This window comes from Trachypithecus francoisi, unplaced genomic scaffold (assembly GCF_009764315.1).
Source record: "Trachypithecus francoisi isolate TF-2019V2 unplaced genomic scaffold, Tfra_2.0 Lachesis_group6, whole genome shotgun sequence".
NCBI lineage: Eukaryota > Metazoa > Chordata > Mammalia > Primates > Cercopithecidae > Trachypithecus > Trachypithecus francoisi.
This window is the reverse complement of record NW_022681471.1, coordinates 110,220,135-110,235,867: the sequence shown is the minus strand read 5'-3', so window position 1 is coordinate 110,235,867 and position 15,733 is coordinate 110,220,135. Positions and strand designations below refer to the sequence as shown.

The 15,733-nt window shown below is 42.9% G+C and overlaps 1 protein-coding gene across 1 annotated transcript; it reads left to right on the top strand.

Moving 5' to 3' along the window:
- The first annotated feature begins 6,872 nt into the window (after positions 1 to 6,872).
- Positions 6,873 to 8,187, top strand: LOC117078156 (melanoma-associated antigen B10-like). Its single transcript, XM_033201642.1, has one exon. The coding sequence runs from the start codon at positions 6,915 to 6,917 to the stop codon at positions 7,956 to 7,958; it is 1,044 nt and encodes a 347-aa protein (XP_033057533.1). The 5' UTR covers positions 6,873 to 6,914; the 3' UTR covers positions 7,959 to 8,187.
- Positions 8,188 to 15,733: the final 7,546 nt, after the last annotated feature.

The window sequence follows — 15,733 nt, the reverse complement described above, 5'->3', positions numbered from 1 at the left end:
AGAGACTTCCAACTCCCTAGAAGCCCCACCCCTCACCTTGGATTCCCCCTAACAGCAACAGCCCATTCTATGTAATTGTTCACTTCAAATAGTGAAGCTTAGACACCTATTCATCCCTGGGTGCCTCCACCACACTCAAGTGCTTTCAAATCTGCTGGTGAGGAGAGTTTGATTTGGATAGAATCAACTGATACTTTATCCTGAAGCAGAGATATAATCCTGAAGTAGAGAAGAGGTTTTAGAAAGCAGGTGAGATTAGAAAAAGAAGAGGTTTTAATCTGGTGACTTTTTGAATGTTGCTACTGAATCTATACACTGATGAATGAGCTCAACTAAGCACCAAAACTCAAAGCTTCCCTCCTAGGTGTTCAATGAAGAAAGACCAAGGAAATAACTGTGTAGCAACCATCTGAAGAGAGTGAATTCTTACAAATTCTGTAGTCTTTCCAGAAAGTTGTAATAGTTTGCTATGGTAGCTGTAACAAATTACCACAAATGTAGTGGTTTACAACAGCACACGTTTATTATCTTTGTAGGGTTTATTGTCTGCATTTCTGTACATGTGAAGGATGGAATTGTTCTGCTAGATTCTGTACTCAAATTTTCACAAGGTTCAAATCAAGCTTTCAGCTGGCAGTCTTCTTATGAGACTCTGAGAAGATTCTTCTTCTGAACTCATTCAGGTTGTTGACAGAATCCAGTTCTTTGTGGTAATACAATTGAGGTCCTGTTTCCTAGCTGACTGTCAGCTGGAGCTGGCAGGCCTCTCTCCAGTCCTTGAATGTGGGCTCATACATTTTGAGTCAACACTTGTAGGTGAATTCTTCTCACACTTGTAATCTCTCTAACTTCCCCTCTGCTGCATCTCTCTTCTGCCTCCAGCCAGAGAAAGTTCTCTGCTTGTGAATTCTCATGTCATGATATCAGGCTTACCTGAGTACCTAGTGTAATATTTTTATTTTAAGTTCAGTTACATAACCTTAATGCTTCTGCAAAGTGCCTTTGGTCATATAACAAAGCACATTCATTTTTCAAGGATAAGGATATAACCATCTTTGTGGAGCAATTATTCAGCCTACTATTGATGTAGACAATGTGTCTTTGGCAGTGCTTTGATAAGAAAAGAATAAAATTAATTCACTGTAATTCTCCTGACTTTTGTTTCTATCTGCCCCAGGGGAAAATCCTACTTTTCAGTGTGTGTAAAGACACACTGCACAAGTGTTTAGGTGTGTTAATCAGGTGGTAGCAGAGACTCCCAAGGTATTATTTAGACCATGCACTAAAAGGAAGAATAACATCCTCCATAGTTTGAGATTATTGCAAAGGTCAGTAGAGAAAGGTACTATTTAGTGATGAGAGACAAAGGATCATCCTTGCTGAGATTTTCATGGCTCTTTAGAAAATTGGTGTGATCCTACATTTGAAAATGACTGTCACATGGTACACACCAGAAAAATTTCCCAAATTGCAAGGCAATTTTGGCCTTCTTAGAAACTTTTCCGAGAATAGAGATTGTTGTCAAAACAAAGTTTCGTATTTGCTTTTTATTGAGCATCTAATAGGTAATAGATTGTGGGAGAGACTCCAAGTTTCCATCCACTTGTTTTGCTGTCCTTCCTGGGCACATGGGGAGAATGTATTCCCCAGTCCATTTGTTGTTAGAAAGGGCCACTGAAATATAAACAGAAGCTATGTTTGTCATTTTCAGGCCAAGGCATTTGAGAGTCGATATGTCAGTTCTATGCTTTCTGTTCTATTCAGCAGCAAACGTGGAGCTCTCATGATGAGATGTGGTGCCACATGATGGAAGTAGCCTGGATTTCTGGGTCTCTGACAGTGAAGACACCCTGTTAACTCACATCAGATTTTATGTGTGTGAAAATTAACTTTTGTTGTGCTAAGACTTTGGAATTTCAGGCTTCTTCCATTACATCCACTAGCAGTGACTATTAGAATATTGCACAGTTCCTATTTCCGTTGTTAGTTTTACTCAAATATATTAATTACTCAAATATTCTTGATGCTTAAGAAAATTCTAACACTATGGATAAATCACAATTCTGCTCCCTTACTCTATTCCTCCAAAATCTATTCCCTACCAGAAGTAACCACCATTAAAAACCTTGACTCTTTTATTTTTATGTATATTCTAGGCTTTTTTCTTATATACATGTGGTAGGAAAATACATTGTGAACTTTTAACATATATATATATATACTGATGTACATTTTGTTGTACCTGTTGCATTTGTCACTAAATAAAATGGATGCAGAAACTTTCCATGAGAGCACGTATAGATCCACCTCACTGTCTAAGCTACTACCAAGAATTTCAAAGGACATATGTATCATAATTAACAATTCTTCTACTGATGGATGTATAAGGTGTTTTCCATTTATTGCTATGACTAATAAGATTGAAATAAACATTACTGAACATGACTTCTTGGGTAAATGTAGATGTTTTATTACAGGAAAGATGTAGAAAAGTATAAATTCAGTTAAAGTGTAAGAATGTGATGATTGTCAATTTTTTTGAATATTACTAAACTTTCATTCCAAAAATATTGTATACTCTCACGGGTGTTTTATTTGATAAATTTTAAACTTGGGGTAAATGTTTAGCCAAGTTGTATTGTTTCACTGCTATTTCAATTTTAATTTCCATTTTCTAAGTAGGTTGAACAGAAAATGAACTTAATCCCTCATCCCAAGTGAGACATCGGTAGTGATGTCTTGAGCACTGAGATTTCTCTGGGCATTTGCTTTAAAATTCTCATATGTCAAGAAAACATTTGTCTTCACTTTGAGAAGAAAGAACTTGGTTAGTATGACCAGGGTTCAGAAAATGTGCCCTTACAGAAAAACCTCAGTGAAGAACATCAAGAAAACCGGGGACTAGAACAATTTCCAGAACCCATGAGAGAGATCACAAGCTAAACCAAGTCCAGAGAACTCAGGGTAGGGAGTGGTCAGGGATCTGTATCCAGAGTTCAGCATGGGATAGCAATGGGACCAGAAGGAGTGAAGGTGAGGCAACTGGTGGTGTGTTGGACAACTTTTATGAATAGGCTTGGCAATCTCTGAATCATTACCAGCATGAAATTGCAGGGTGGTCTGAGTGGGCAGATCTGTTGGATGAAAGGCCAAGAGGCATGCTCTATTAGACTTTCCCCTTCCCACTTCTCAGGCAGGGTATGACTTACTCCCTTGCATCACCCAGTGATTATATTAATTGATTCTAGGAAAGCTCTCTTCACTACTATGGTAGTTCAGTGCACCCCTTCCAGTGAGAATAAGAAGATTGTATCTTATAAGGGAAGCTACAATCTCTTATCAGTCATCAAGGCAGCTCTCAACCCTGCTACAAGTGGATGGGAAGCTGTGCAAGTGGGTGGGATTGCTGATTAGACAGTTAAAACAGGGCGAGTAGTACCAATAAGTAGTGGCACAGAGTGTGTCACTGCAAGGATAAAGAAACTGGAGGGGGAGTTCTCTGAGACTTCACTGCCTCTATAAGTAAAAGGTTGAATGTGGACATGTCTTGAAAAAGGATCCACATATTATCCCTAGCTCAGATTGCCTCTCACTTTTCCTGCCTTCTTTTTACACCAGAAGAAATATATCCTTCAGCTGTGTTTGGTGGCCTTTTCCCACCAGATACCAAGTGGTGTAGGGGGCTGATCTGCTATGCAAACATTTCCAGGGTGAATGGAGAAGCAGTGTAAATGATGTTAAATTTACTGGGGGTGACAAGTATTTGTGAGACACAAAGATATCTCTTTATTATTGTAATTACCCCAACCTGAATAAATTGAAAACAAACAAATACTTTCTGTACCAGCCACTCTCAAAATGTCATCACCTGGACCAGGCAAGGTGACTCACACCTGTAATACTAGCACCTTGGGAAGCCGAGGTGGGCGGATCACCTGAGGTCAGGAGCTCGAGACTGGCCAGGCCAACATGGTGAAACCCCATATCTACAAAAATACAAAAATTGGCCGGGCGTGCTGGCGCGTGCCTGTAATCCCAGCCACTCGGGAGGCTGAGCCAGGAAAATCACTGGAACCTCTGGAGGAGGAGGTTGCGGTGAGCCGAGATCACGCCACTGCGCCCAGCCTGGACGACACAGCGAGACTCCGTCTCAAAACAAAACAAAACAAAGAAGAAAGTCCCTGATCTGTAGTAAATGTAATAAATCTAAAACTGTGAAGTGAAAACTGTGGATCGCTGTGTCAGATCCGGGCCAGTAGAAGGAGGAATCCTAAACCTAACAGAAGTAAAGGCGAGGATTCTGTGTGTATTTCTGAGGAAAGTGCCCTCTGAAAACAGACTGACAGCACAGTGGCTGGCTTCTGCTGTCAGTTCTGGGAGGCTCTGGTGTGGCTGTGAGGCTCAGGAACCCCTTCACTTAGCCTTCTGGAAGCGAGGGTGATGTGAGTAAGATGCAGGTTTTAAGGCTGGTTAACTTGGTAACCAGAAGGCGACCTGGCCTGGAGTCACTAAAAAGCCCCTACGTGAGTTCTAAGGGAACCGCGCAACACAGAACAGTTATCAACCCCACAGGGCCTAGCCCCAGTGCCAGCCCCGGAAACCCCCAAATAATCTTCCCCGGAAGTGTTTGCACCCCGATATCCCGCAGTGAGGTCGCAGGAAGTGAAGCGTCTGTCTGAGAGCGCTGGTGTCCAGTCGCCTGAGGGAGGAGTTCCAGACCGTGGCTGAAATTAAGTAAGGACCCTGAGTTAGGTGTGGGGCGCCACTCACTCCAGACTAAAGGGGTTCTGGGAGAATTCCGCCCCTGCTTTCAGCTCCAATAGAGCCCAGACAGGAATCTCTGATGTAGCGACCGCCGAATACCTTTTAAATAGTCCCTGAGGAGACTGCGCGGGTGAGGGTGTCTGATTGAGGAGACTGGGCGGGTGAGGGTATCGGACTGAGGAGACCGGACGGGTGAGAGTATCGGACTGAGGAGACCGGACGGGTGAGAGTATCGGACTGAGGAGACTGGACGGGTGAGGGTATCGGACTGAGGAGCCTGGGCGGGTGAGGGTGTCTGACTCAGGAGACTGGGCGGGTGAGGGTATCGGACTGAGGAGACTGGACGGGTGAGGGTGTCTGACTGAGGAGACTGGGCGGGTGAGGGTATTGGACTAGAGGGTGGGCTTCAGACCAGCAGAGGGAGAGATCCCAGGCCCTAACAGGAATAAAGGCAAAGACCCTGAAAGAACGGCAATAAAGGGCTTCCCCCTTTCCGCCCGGTTTTCAGAACAGAGGGGCCTCGCAGATTCCAGCCCTTGCGGTCAACCTTGGGAAGGCCCCAGATGGGGGCGGAAGGACCTGAGTCACACGGACTTTCTCTTGTGGTGTTTGAGGGAAGTGTTAGGGTGAGGGCGGGTAGCATCACTCACGTCATTCGAGAGAGGAGCTTTGAGCTCTGCCTAGAATTAAGGTAAAGACCCGGTGTTAGGTGTGAGGGGACCACCCACCCCAGACTAGAGGGGCTCCCAGAGAGTTATTCCCCTACTTTCAGCTCTGATAGAACAAAGACAGGAATCGTGGGATGTAGCGACCTCTGAGTACCTTCTAAATGCCCCCCGAGGAGACTGAGCCAGTGAGGGTATTGGACCAGGGTGCGGGCTTCAGACCAGCAGAGGGCGAGTTCCCAGGCTCTAACAGGAGTGAAGGGGAAGACCCTGAATGAGGTCTGAGCGGACCTCCGAAGCCCTGAGCACAGAGGAGTCTCACAGAGCCCTCGCCATGCTCTCAGTCCTGAAAAGCTAAGGTGAATGAAGGTGGATTGATGCAAGGAACCCTGACTTCTGCCTCTGGTATCTCAGGAAAGTGAATGCCTTGGAATGGGAGCAGAGTGATGTCAAGTCAGTAGCAGGATGATTCCCAGACCCTGTTAGGGGTTAAAGTGAGAATATTGAGTGAGGTCTCAGGGAACCACCCACCCCTAACAAAGGGAACTTCACAAAGCCCCACCCCTGCTGTCAGCCCAGAGAGGCTTTGGGCAAGGCCCTCCCTCACATTATACTTGTGAGGGGCTAGGTGGGAGGGTGGTCAGGGAGATGAGGTCTTTAGTCTGAGAGGGGCAGTTTGGTGGCATTAGAGGGAAGAGACCCATAGTCTTCTGGAAGTCTGTGTGTGGACACTGAGTAAGGACTGAAAGAACTACCCACCCTGGAACAGTAGGGGGTCACAGAGCCCTATTCAGACCTTCACACCTGAGTGAACCTGGATCAGATATATTAGGCTGTGGTCTGCCAAATATTCTCATTAGGGCTTTCAAGGATATGAAGGCTTTGTGCAGAGGAGATCGCTCTAAGGTCAGCAGAGGGAGGAGTCCCAGGCCTTAGCAAAAGCAAAGGTGAAATCACTAAGGACTGAGAACACTAATTACCCCAGGATAGAGAGTCCCACAGAGCTTGGCCTGTGCTTTCATCTGTCTCTGTGTCTCCAGGCAGGTGTGGTCAGATGACGTTTCCCTGAATTCACCTTCTGGGATCACAGAAGTAAGGGGTCAGCATCAAAGTAGTAGATCAGAGGGACCCCAGGTCATAACAGAAGTGAGATAATGATCCTTAATGTGAACTGAGAGAAAGACCTCCTGCCCCAGAACAGAGCCACTTCTCTAAATCCCAGTAAGTCCCAGGCATATCTGGCAAGTAGTGACAACCTAAGTCATAGCTTAGTTAATTCCACAGGGTTCCTAGGGAACAAGCAGATCAGGGAATAGGAGCATTATAGGATTCCTAGAGCAGTGACTTCAAGGAAAACTGCTGAGGCGGCCTTCAATAAAGTCACGGAGGTGTCTCCCAATTGAAGTGACCCAACCATCTCATCCTCTTTCCTCTAGGTCACAGAGCTCACCTGTCTAACTGTCTACTACTGTGTCTAAAGTCATTATGCCTCGGGGTCAAAAGAGTAAGCTTCGTGCCCGTGAGAAACGCCGTCAGGCTCGAGAAGAGCCAGAGCCTCTGATGGATGCTCAAGCCACTGCAAGAGTGGGAATAGAATTTTCTTCCTCTTCCTCTGCTCATTTCGGTAGTGCCATCCAGAGCTCAACTGCTCCCAAGACAACCAGCAATCCCCACGGGCCTCAGAGAGCCACATCCACCACTACTACTGCTGCAGCTGTTTCATATTTAAGATCTAATGAAAGCACCAACAACCAAACGGAGGAAAGGCCAAGATCCTCACAGGCCCTGGCTGCCAGTGAGCACATGACCAGAAGCCCTGTAGATGAGAAGGTGTTTATTTTGGTGCATTACCTTCTGTACAAGTATCAAATGAAAGAGCTTATTATAAAGGCAGCTATGCTGAGGGATATAGTCCAAATTCCCAGGAGATACTTCAGTGAGCTCCTACGGAAAGTTTCAGATCACCTGGAGATGGTCTTTGGACTTGACTTGAAGGAAGTGGATCCAGATAGGCATATCTATTTCCTCATCAACAAACTGGTACCAACCTATGATGCAAAGTTGAGTGATGACAGATGTGTGCCCCGGACGGGCCTGCTGATGACTATCCTGGGTGTGATCTTCACAAATGGTAATTGTGCCACTGAGGAACAAATCTGGCAAGTATTGAATGTGATGGGGTTATATGAGGGGAGGAGGCACTTCATTTTTGGGGAGCCCAAGAAGATCATCACCCAAGATTTTGTGAGAGAAAATTATCTGCAGTATCAGCAAGTGCCCAACAGTGATCCTCCACGCTATCAGTTTCTATGGGGTCCACGAGCTCATGTAGAAACCACCAAGATGAAAGTCCTAGAGTTTTTAGCGAAGATCCACGATACTGTCCCCAGTGCCTTCCCAACCTGGTATGAAGAGGCTTTGAAAGATGAGGAAGAGCGAGCTCAAGCCAGACTTGCAGCAAGGGCTCGCATTAGGGCTGTGGTCAATGCACGTTCCCAGGCCATATTTAGCAGATTCTCCCACCCCTAGTAGAACTCAAGGTATTCTTTGCCTTGTGGTTGAAAGGAAAAGTCCACATTCTAAGCTGTAGAAGGTCAGGGTGGGATTGGAGGCAACACAGTGTATAACATGTTTGTTTTCTTGTTCTGTAATAAGTTCCTGGATAGTTTTTTCAAAATATTGTTCCTATTACCAGAAGGTTTGAGTAACTTTAGAAACTAAGTTTATGAATGACATTACTTAAACATTGCTGTGAATGTAAGAGTAAGAGTTTTATTATTTTGTGAAACAAATTAGAAACATTCCATTTTACTTGTTTGAAACAAGATATTGTGACAGTAAATTTGGTTTTTTTTTTTTTTTTTTTTGAAATGTGAAAGGACACAGAATTGTAATAGTTGGGATCAAAAGTGGAGAAAAAATAAAAGACTGTAAATTGTTGGTTTCAGTTACCACTTTTAGTCTGTTTTTTTGTTTTGTTTTGTTTTGTTTTTTGTAAAATCCATTTGTATATACATACCTGGATATATTTAGTTTATTCAAGCATGTAGGAGAAATTAAATCATAATAAATTAGACCTCTTTCTCAGGGGTTTATTTTTTTCCCCAAATAATAACTGAGCATCTACTCTGGATGGCTTGTGTTAGTACTTGCAATGCTAAGGTAAACAAGAATCATCTATACCCATAGAAATGAAAAGCCTTGGAGTAACTAACATGAAAGAAAGACGGTGAATGGCTTAGTTCAGATTGCTATCACAAATTATAGATTAGGTGGCTTAAAGATCAAACATTTATTTCCCATAGTTCTGGTAGTTGGAAGTCTGAGATCGAGTTTCCAGGTCAGGTTCTCAGTAAAGGCTCTCTCAATGCTTAACAATCTTCTCCTTGTATCCTCACATGGTAGAGAAAGCTGTGGTCTCTTCATCCCCTTACAAAAGCACTAATTCAATTCATGAAGGTTCCACCCTCATAACCTAATTACCTCCCCAAGGCCCCACCTCCAAATACCATCACATTGGGGATTTAGGGTTCAACATGTGAATTTTTGGGGGGCACAGTAATTCCATCCATAGCAGTAAGACAATCTAACCAAAAGGAGAAGTCAAAAGAAGGTGTGAGGACTTTGGGGTTTCAGATGAGCAGCTGCGTGTAAATGCCCTGTGGCAAAGGGTTGGATTTGGGAAACTGCAAGTCCTTCAATGTGACATAATTTTAAATTAAGCTGAGTTGTGGGTCAGATGAGCCTCTGGGAGTGGTGGGCAGAGGCCAACACCTCAGATGATGTGTCTCAGACTTGAGAAGGCTGGAATGGAAAATTGCTTTTAGTAGTCACCTTTAGGTCACAAATAAACCAGAGAGAAATCTCCACCTAGTGCACAAATGGAAGACGTCCTGTATGCTTACCTCAGTGTGGGTGAACACCGTGCACAAAAAGATGATTTAACAAGGTGCACGAAAATGTGATTTACACCTATTACCACAAGGGAGTGTCTCAGGAATAATGGTGATACTCATATAAAAAGCTCAGAAGTCACTGTGCTGGCAATCTGCAGTGATTTGGGAGAGGGACAGCCCATCCATTAAATGGGCATTTCAACTAGGTTATCTTGTATATAATTTGGCAAACTATAAACTAAAACTAGATTTTTTGGGGGTGAAATAATTGCAAATACATGTGGTTTGGAGCGAAGGACAGTTGGAAGGGAGGGACTGAGGTAGACCTTGACACTTTCTAAGAGCTCTGAGTTGTATCAAACTGGATAAGACTCCTCCATACCAACAATGAATAACATGTCCTCAAAAAAGTTATATAGCGCAAAACTTAGTTTAAGCAACATTTTGGCTGATTTGTTGTGCTGTATGCTAGTGGGCTGCAAATTATCTGACAATTCCTGGATAAAACAAAGCAAAGCAAACAAAAAGAGGGAAAATTGGTAGATTTGGGGGTCAATATAAATATAATAATAACTGTAATTTATTAAAACCCAATATAAGGTAATGTGCCAGATGCCTTGCATAAAGTAGATACATTCCAACATTCCTTTTTTTTTTTTTTTTTTGAGATGGAGTCTCACTCTGTCACCCAGGCTGGAGTGCAGTGGCACGATTTCGGCTCACTGCAAGCTCTGCCTCCTGGGTTCACGCCATTCTCCTGCCTCGGCCTCCCGAGTAGCTGGGGCTACAGGTGCCCGCCACCACACCCAGCTAATTTTTTCTTTTTTCTTTTTTTTTTTTTTTTTTGTATTTTTAGTAGAGACGGGGTTTCACCGTGTTAGCCAGGATGGTCTCGATCTCCTGACCTCGTGGTCTGCCCGCCTCAGCCTCCCAAAGTGCTGGGATTACAGGTGTGAGCCACCGCGCCCGGCCCAACATTCCTACTTTACAGTAGGGTATACTGAGAAGCCAAATACATGAGCCAGGGAGCAAGAGGACTGTTTATCAAACCAGCTTCACAGATGAAGAGGCTCATAGAACTCTGCAGTTTTCCTGAGTTTCCCTGACTTGTAAGTGATAATACTGGGACTAGACCCCTATTCTGAATCGGTCTAGAGTCCACATTGTTCCCTCTCCTACTTGACTAAGCTGACTTGTGTCTCTTAATTCGCTTCTCTTCTCACTACTGCACTGTGTCTCTGGGCAATGAAAACAAAGAACCTGGGGTCAATGTACTAAATCCAGATGTAATAAATAATGGAGAAAACGAGAATTGAACACCATTTGGGGACTGCCTGTGGGCCTCATTTCATAGGGCCCATCCACCCCTAGCTCCAGAGTTCTTTGGGAGCTGATTTTGCCCAGGTGCTGGCACATGGGACCAGATCCAGCACTTCCCAAATTACACTGCTCTTTCCTTGAGTCAGCCCCTGTGAGTCCTTGTGCCCAAATCTGGATCCTTACATGCTGTCCAGCTCTTCCCTGCTTCCTTCCATGAAGGCTGCACCCTGCTCCCTATGGGAAAGAAAGCCCAGAATAACCTTCCTTCCTTTCTCCTGACTTAGAGCATTCCAACTCCCTGCAGATGTCCTCTGTTTGCCACATCACTCAGCTTGCAACTTCTCTGATAACAACAGCTCCTTCCATGTAATTGTTTACTTAGGCAGTGAACGTTATGTACCTGCTTATCTGTTCTGAGTGCTTCCACTCCAACCAAAATTTTTTCTAAATTTGCTTGTGAGTTGAGTCAGATTTGAAACAGAATCTGCTAGTTCTTGGCATACAACTCTGAAGCTAAAGATTTTAAACAGAAAATTGGATGAGAAAGACGGGAGAATTTAATCTGGTGACCTTTTTGAGACTAGTCACTGATGAATGAGCTTAACTAAGTGGCCAAAACCAAAACCCCCCATAGAAGTGGTAAATGAAGAAGGATCAAGGAAGTCACTGTCTAGCAACCATCTAAAAAGATTGGACTCTAACAAACCCTGTAGTCCTTCCAGGAAGTTGTGGTAGATGTCTCTCAATGCAGTAACAAATTACTGCAAATTTCGCATTTTACAACAACATACATTTGTTATGTCACATCTCTGGGTGAGAAATCCTGGTTGGCTCTGCTGATTTCTGTGCTCTGGGTTTCACAAGGCCCATACCAAACTTTCAGAGCCTGTACTCTTATTGTAAGGTTCTGGGATGAACTCCCTTTAGAACTCATTCAGGTTGTTGGCAGATTTCAATTTTCTGCACTTGTAAGACAAAGGCCCTATTTTCTGACTGCGTTCGTCTATAGAAACCATAATTTCTTGAGACCTTTCTCTAGTCTTTGCATTTATCTTGTGTCAGCAATTGCAGGTTGAATCCTACTACACTTGCAATCTTTCTAACTTCCTCCTCTGCTATATCTCTTTTCTACTTCTATCTGGAGAACATCCTCTGTGTGTAAGAGCCCATGTCATTAGATTGAGCCCACCTTGATAATTCAATATAATCTACCTAATTTAATAGTGGTTTCCCAAAGGAATATAATCATTCTATTATAAAGACACATGCACGTACATGTTCATTGCAGCACTATTCACAAAAATAAAGACATGGAATCAACCTAAATGCCCATCAGTGATAGACTGGATAAAGAAAATGTGGTACATATACACCGTGGAATACTATGCAGCCGTGAAAAAGAATGAGATACTATCCTTTGCAGGGACATGGGTGAAGTTGGAGGTCATTATCCTTAGCCAAGTAACACAGGAACAAAACTAAATGCCACATGTTCTCACAAGTGGGAGCTAAATGATAAGAACACATGGACACATAGAGGAGAACAATACACACTGGGGCCTTTGGAGAGTGGAGGGAGGGTGGGAGGAGGGAGAGGATCAGGAAAAGTAATTAATGGGTACTAGACTTAATACCTGGGTGATGAAATAATCTGTACAACAAACCCCCTTGACACAAGTTTACCCATGTAACAAATCTGCACTTATATCCCTGAACTTAAAATAAAAGTTAAAAAATAAAATAAAAAGTGGTTTCATAATCTCAATAGATCTGCAAAATGCCTTTGGCCATGTAGCATGACATACACATAGCATGGTTTTCAGGGATAAGTGCATGTATATACTTTTGTAGCAATTATTCAGTCTGCCAACACTGTAGAAAATGTTTCCCTAGCCTTATAGAGTTTATGAGAAATGTAAAAATCATCTCCACGTTTCAGCTAACTCTTGTCTGCATCCGCCCCAAGGGAAAATCCTGGTTTTCATTGTGTGTAAAGACACCTGTGTAAGTGTTCAGGCATATTCATCAAGTGATAGATAGAAGACACTCAGAAATTATGATTTTAATCAGGTAGTGAAAGGAGGAAAGAAATGCTCGGTATGCTGCGACTATTGTAAGTGGAGAATGGTGCTATTGAATAAAGAAGGGTAAACCGTAGTTGCTGGCAATTCTTAAAGAGTCCATTAGAAAGTTAGCGTAATTGTGGCGGGGCACGGTGGCTCACGCCTTTAATCCCAGCACTTTGGGAAGACGAGGCAGGCGGATCACTGAGGTCAGGAGTTTGAGACCAGCCTGGCCAACATGGAGAAACCCTGCCTCTACTAAAAATACATAAATTAACTGGGTGTGGTGCTGTGTGCCTGTAATCTCAGCTACTTGGGAGGCTGAGGGAAGAGAATCGCTCAAATCTGGGAGGCAGAGGTTGTAGTGAGCTGAGATCACGCCACTGCACTCCAGTCTGGGCAACAGAGAAGACTCCGTCTCAAACAAACAAAAAAAAGAAAACAAAAGAAAAAAGAAAGTTAGCGTAATAGCATGATAGATGAAAACATCTATTACACAATAGGCAGTAGAAAAACAGCCAGTTGCAGGGCAATTTTGACCTTCTCAGAAACTTCTCCATGAATGAAGAAGACTTGTATACAAATTGTGAAAATTACACCTCACTGATCACCCCCTGTGTAACTGTTTATGGAAAGTTTGCAAGTGCTGTCCTTCCTGGGAGGGGAAGACTACATTCCAAGTTCACTTATAGTTAAGAAGAGTTATTTGACTACCCTTGCAACCGACATATAAAAAGAAACAGTGCTGCTACATTGTAGTGCATTGGCGAAAGGACAATAAAAACAGCCTGCATCCCGGGGTTGCCTAACAGTGGAGCCCCCCGTTAACCCACATCAGATTTTAAGTGCATGAAACAAAAACTTTTGTTGTGCTAAGCCTTTCAGATTTTAGGCTTCTTCCATTAAATCCTTTTGCAGTTACTGTATATGAACAATACACAGAAACTGTTTCTATTTTGTCTTACTGAAACATTTTAATTACAAAAATAATAGTGCATACATTCATGATGCAAAAAAATCTGACAATATGGACAAATCACAACCCCTTTCCTTACTTCATTCCTCCAAAATTCAACCCTCCTCAGAAATAACCACAATTCAAGTTCTTGTGCATATTATTTTAAAATATATTTTGGGTTTTTCCTTAAATAGATATACCAGAAAAATACATTGTATGTTTTTAATATACCTGGACAATGATGTACATATTCTTTTGCCTCTTGCACTTGTCACTTAATGAAATAAATGCTGAGTCATTCTGTGAGAGCACCTATAGATATGTCTCATTCTTTTAACTACTTCCTAGAATTCTAAAATATGTATGTGTCATAATTGATTTAAAAATTCTCCTCCTGATGGACATGTAAGTTGTCTTCCATTTTTTGCTATGACTAATATCATTGATATCAACATCACTGAACATAAATATTGGGCAAATGTGGGTGTTTTCTTGTAGGAAAAACCTGGAAAACTGAGAATTGAATTAAAGTGGAAATAGTGTGATGATTGTAAGCTTTTACGAATATTGCTGAAATTCCATTCTGATAATGCTATACCAATTATATTCTCACGTATTAATGTATGTGAATATCTTATACTCTCACAGGAATTTTACTTGATCAATTTTAAATTTATTCATTCTCTTGGGTGAAAATACGTTCTCACTGTTATTTTGTATTTCCGTGTTTTCTAATTATGGTAATCCAAAATTAATTAACCCCCTAGCTTTACAAAGCAGGGTTTCTGCAGTGATGTCTTCTGTACCAGGATACCTCTGGGCATGCTTTAAAATTCTGAAATGTCAATGAAAATTTCCTTTTACTTTGAAAAGCACGGTTTTGGTCAGAATGACTAAGTCCCAGGAAATTGTCCAGAGAGGGCACTTTCAGTAAGTGAGAAACATCAGGAGGGAGACAGAATAATTTCCAGAGTCCATGAGAGAGACCACATGCTAAACCAAGCTCAGGGAGCCTAGGGCAGACTGACAGTCAAGGATCTGTATGCAGAGTTCAGCATTTCGTTGAGAACGAATCAGAAAAAGAAAAGGTGTGGAATCTTGGAGGGTCCTGAACAACTCACGTGAGCAGTTTGAGGAATTTCTGAATCATTTTTACCCATCTGAAGTTGTAGAGTGATCTGAGTGATCTGAGTGGGAAGATCTATTGCGGAACATCACCACAGGCATGCCTGATACCTTACCTTAACTTAGAATCTCCCTACTTACTGCCAGGCAAAGTATAGCTAGCTCCCCTGTGTCATTGAATAATGTTTTTGATGGAAACTGGGAGAGCTCTTCACTATTCTGGTGGGCTGTACTTCTTTGCCATTGTACTGCAGCCGTGAGCTGTCTTGATTCCTGCTGAAGAAGGGCGTTTCTTCCCTTGTACACAGTGCCCTTTCACCATTGAGGTTGGTGCTATGTGTGTGGGAAAGATGGCAAATGACGACAGTTGAAACAGGCCAGGGAGTACCAGAATAATGGGAGAGAGAGTGTAGCTGCAAGCAGTGGAAAATTGGAGGGGGAATTCCCTGAGGCTAAGTACCTCAGTGACTCTGCAAATAAAGGTTTCAATATGGATATGTCTTGAGAAAAAGATCTTGATGCTCTCCCTACCTCTGACTGTCTCCCTTGGTTCCTGAGTTATTTGCTGCCACAGGGTAAATGTCCTGTGGCTCCGTTAAGGGGTCTGTGTTGCCACCAGATACTGCCTAGGGTAGGAGGCTGGCCCCAGGCATAAACATTTTGCAGGATGGGTGGGGAATTACTGCAGATGATGCAGTTTATCGTCAAATTGACTGGGGGTGATGGTGATATGTGTGTTCACCAGTGCCCAGTTCTCCCACTCAGCCCTCTCTGCTTGGGGGCCTCCCACGGCTGAGAGAGGGGCAGAGTTCTGTTGAGTTGACTGAATTAAAATGTAAAAAACATCTGTACCAGGCGTTCTCAACATTTTCAAAAGATCTGTAGTAAATTTTATTACCTTTTACGGCAAAGTGAAAGCATTGGGCCAGGGTATCAGCTTCA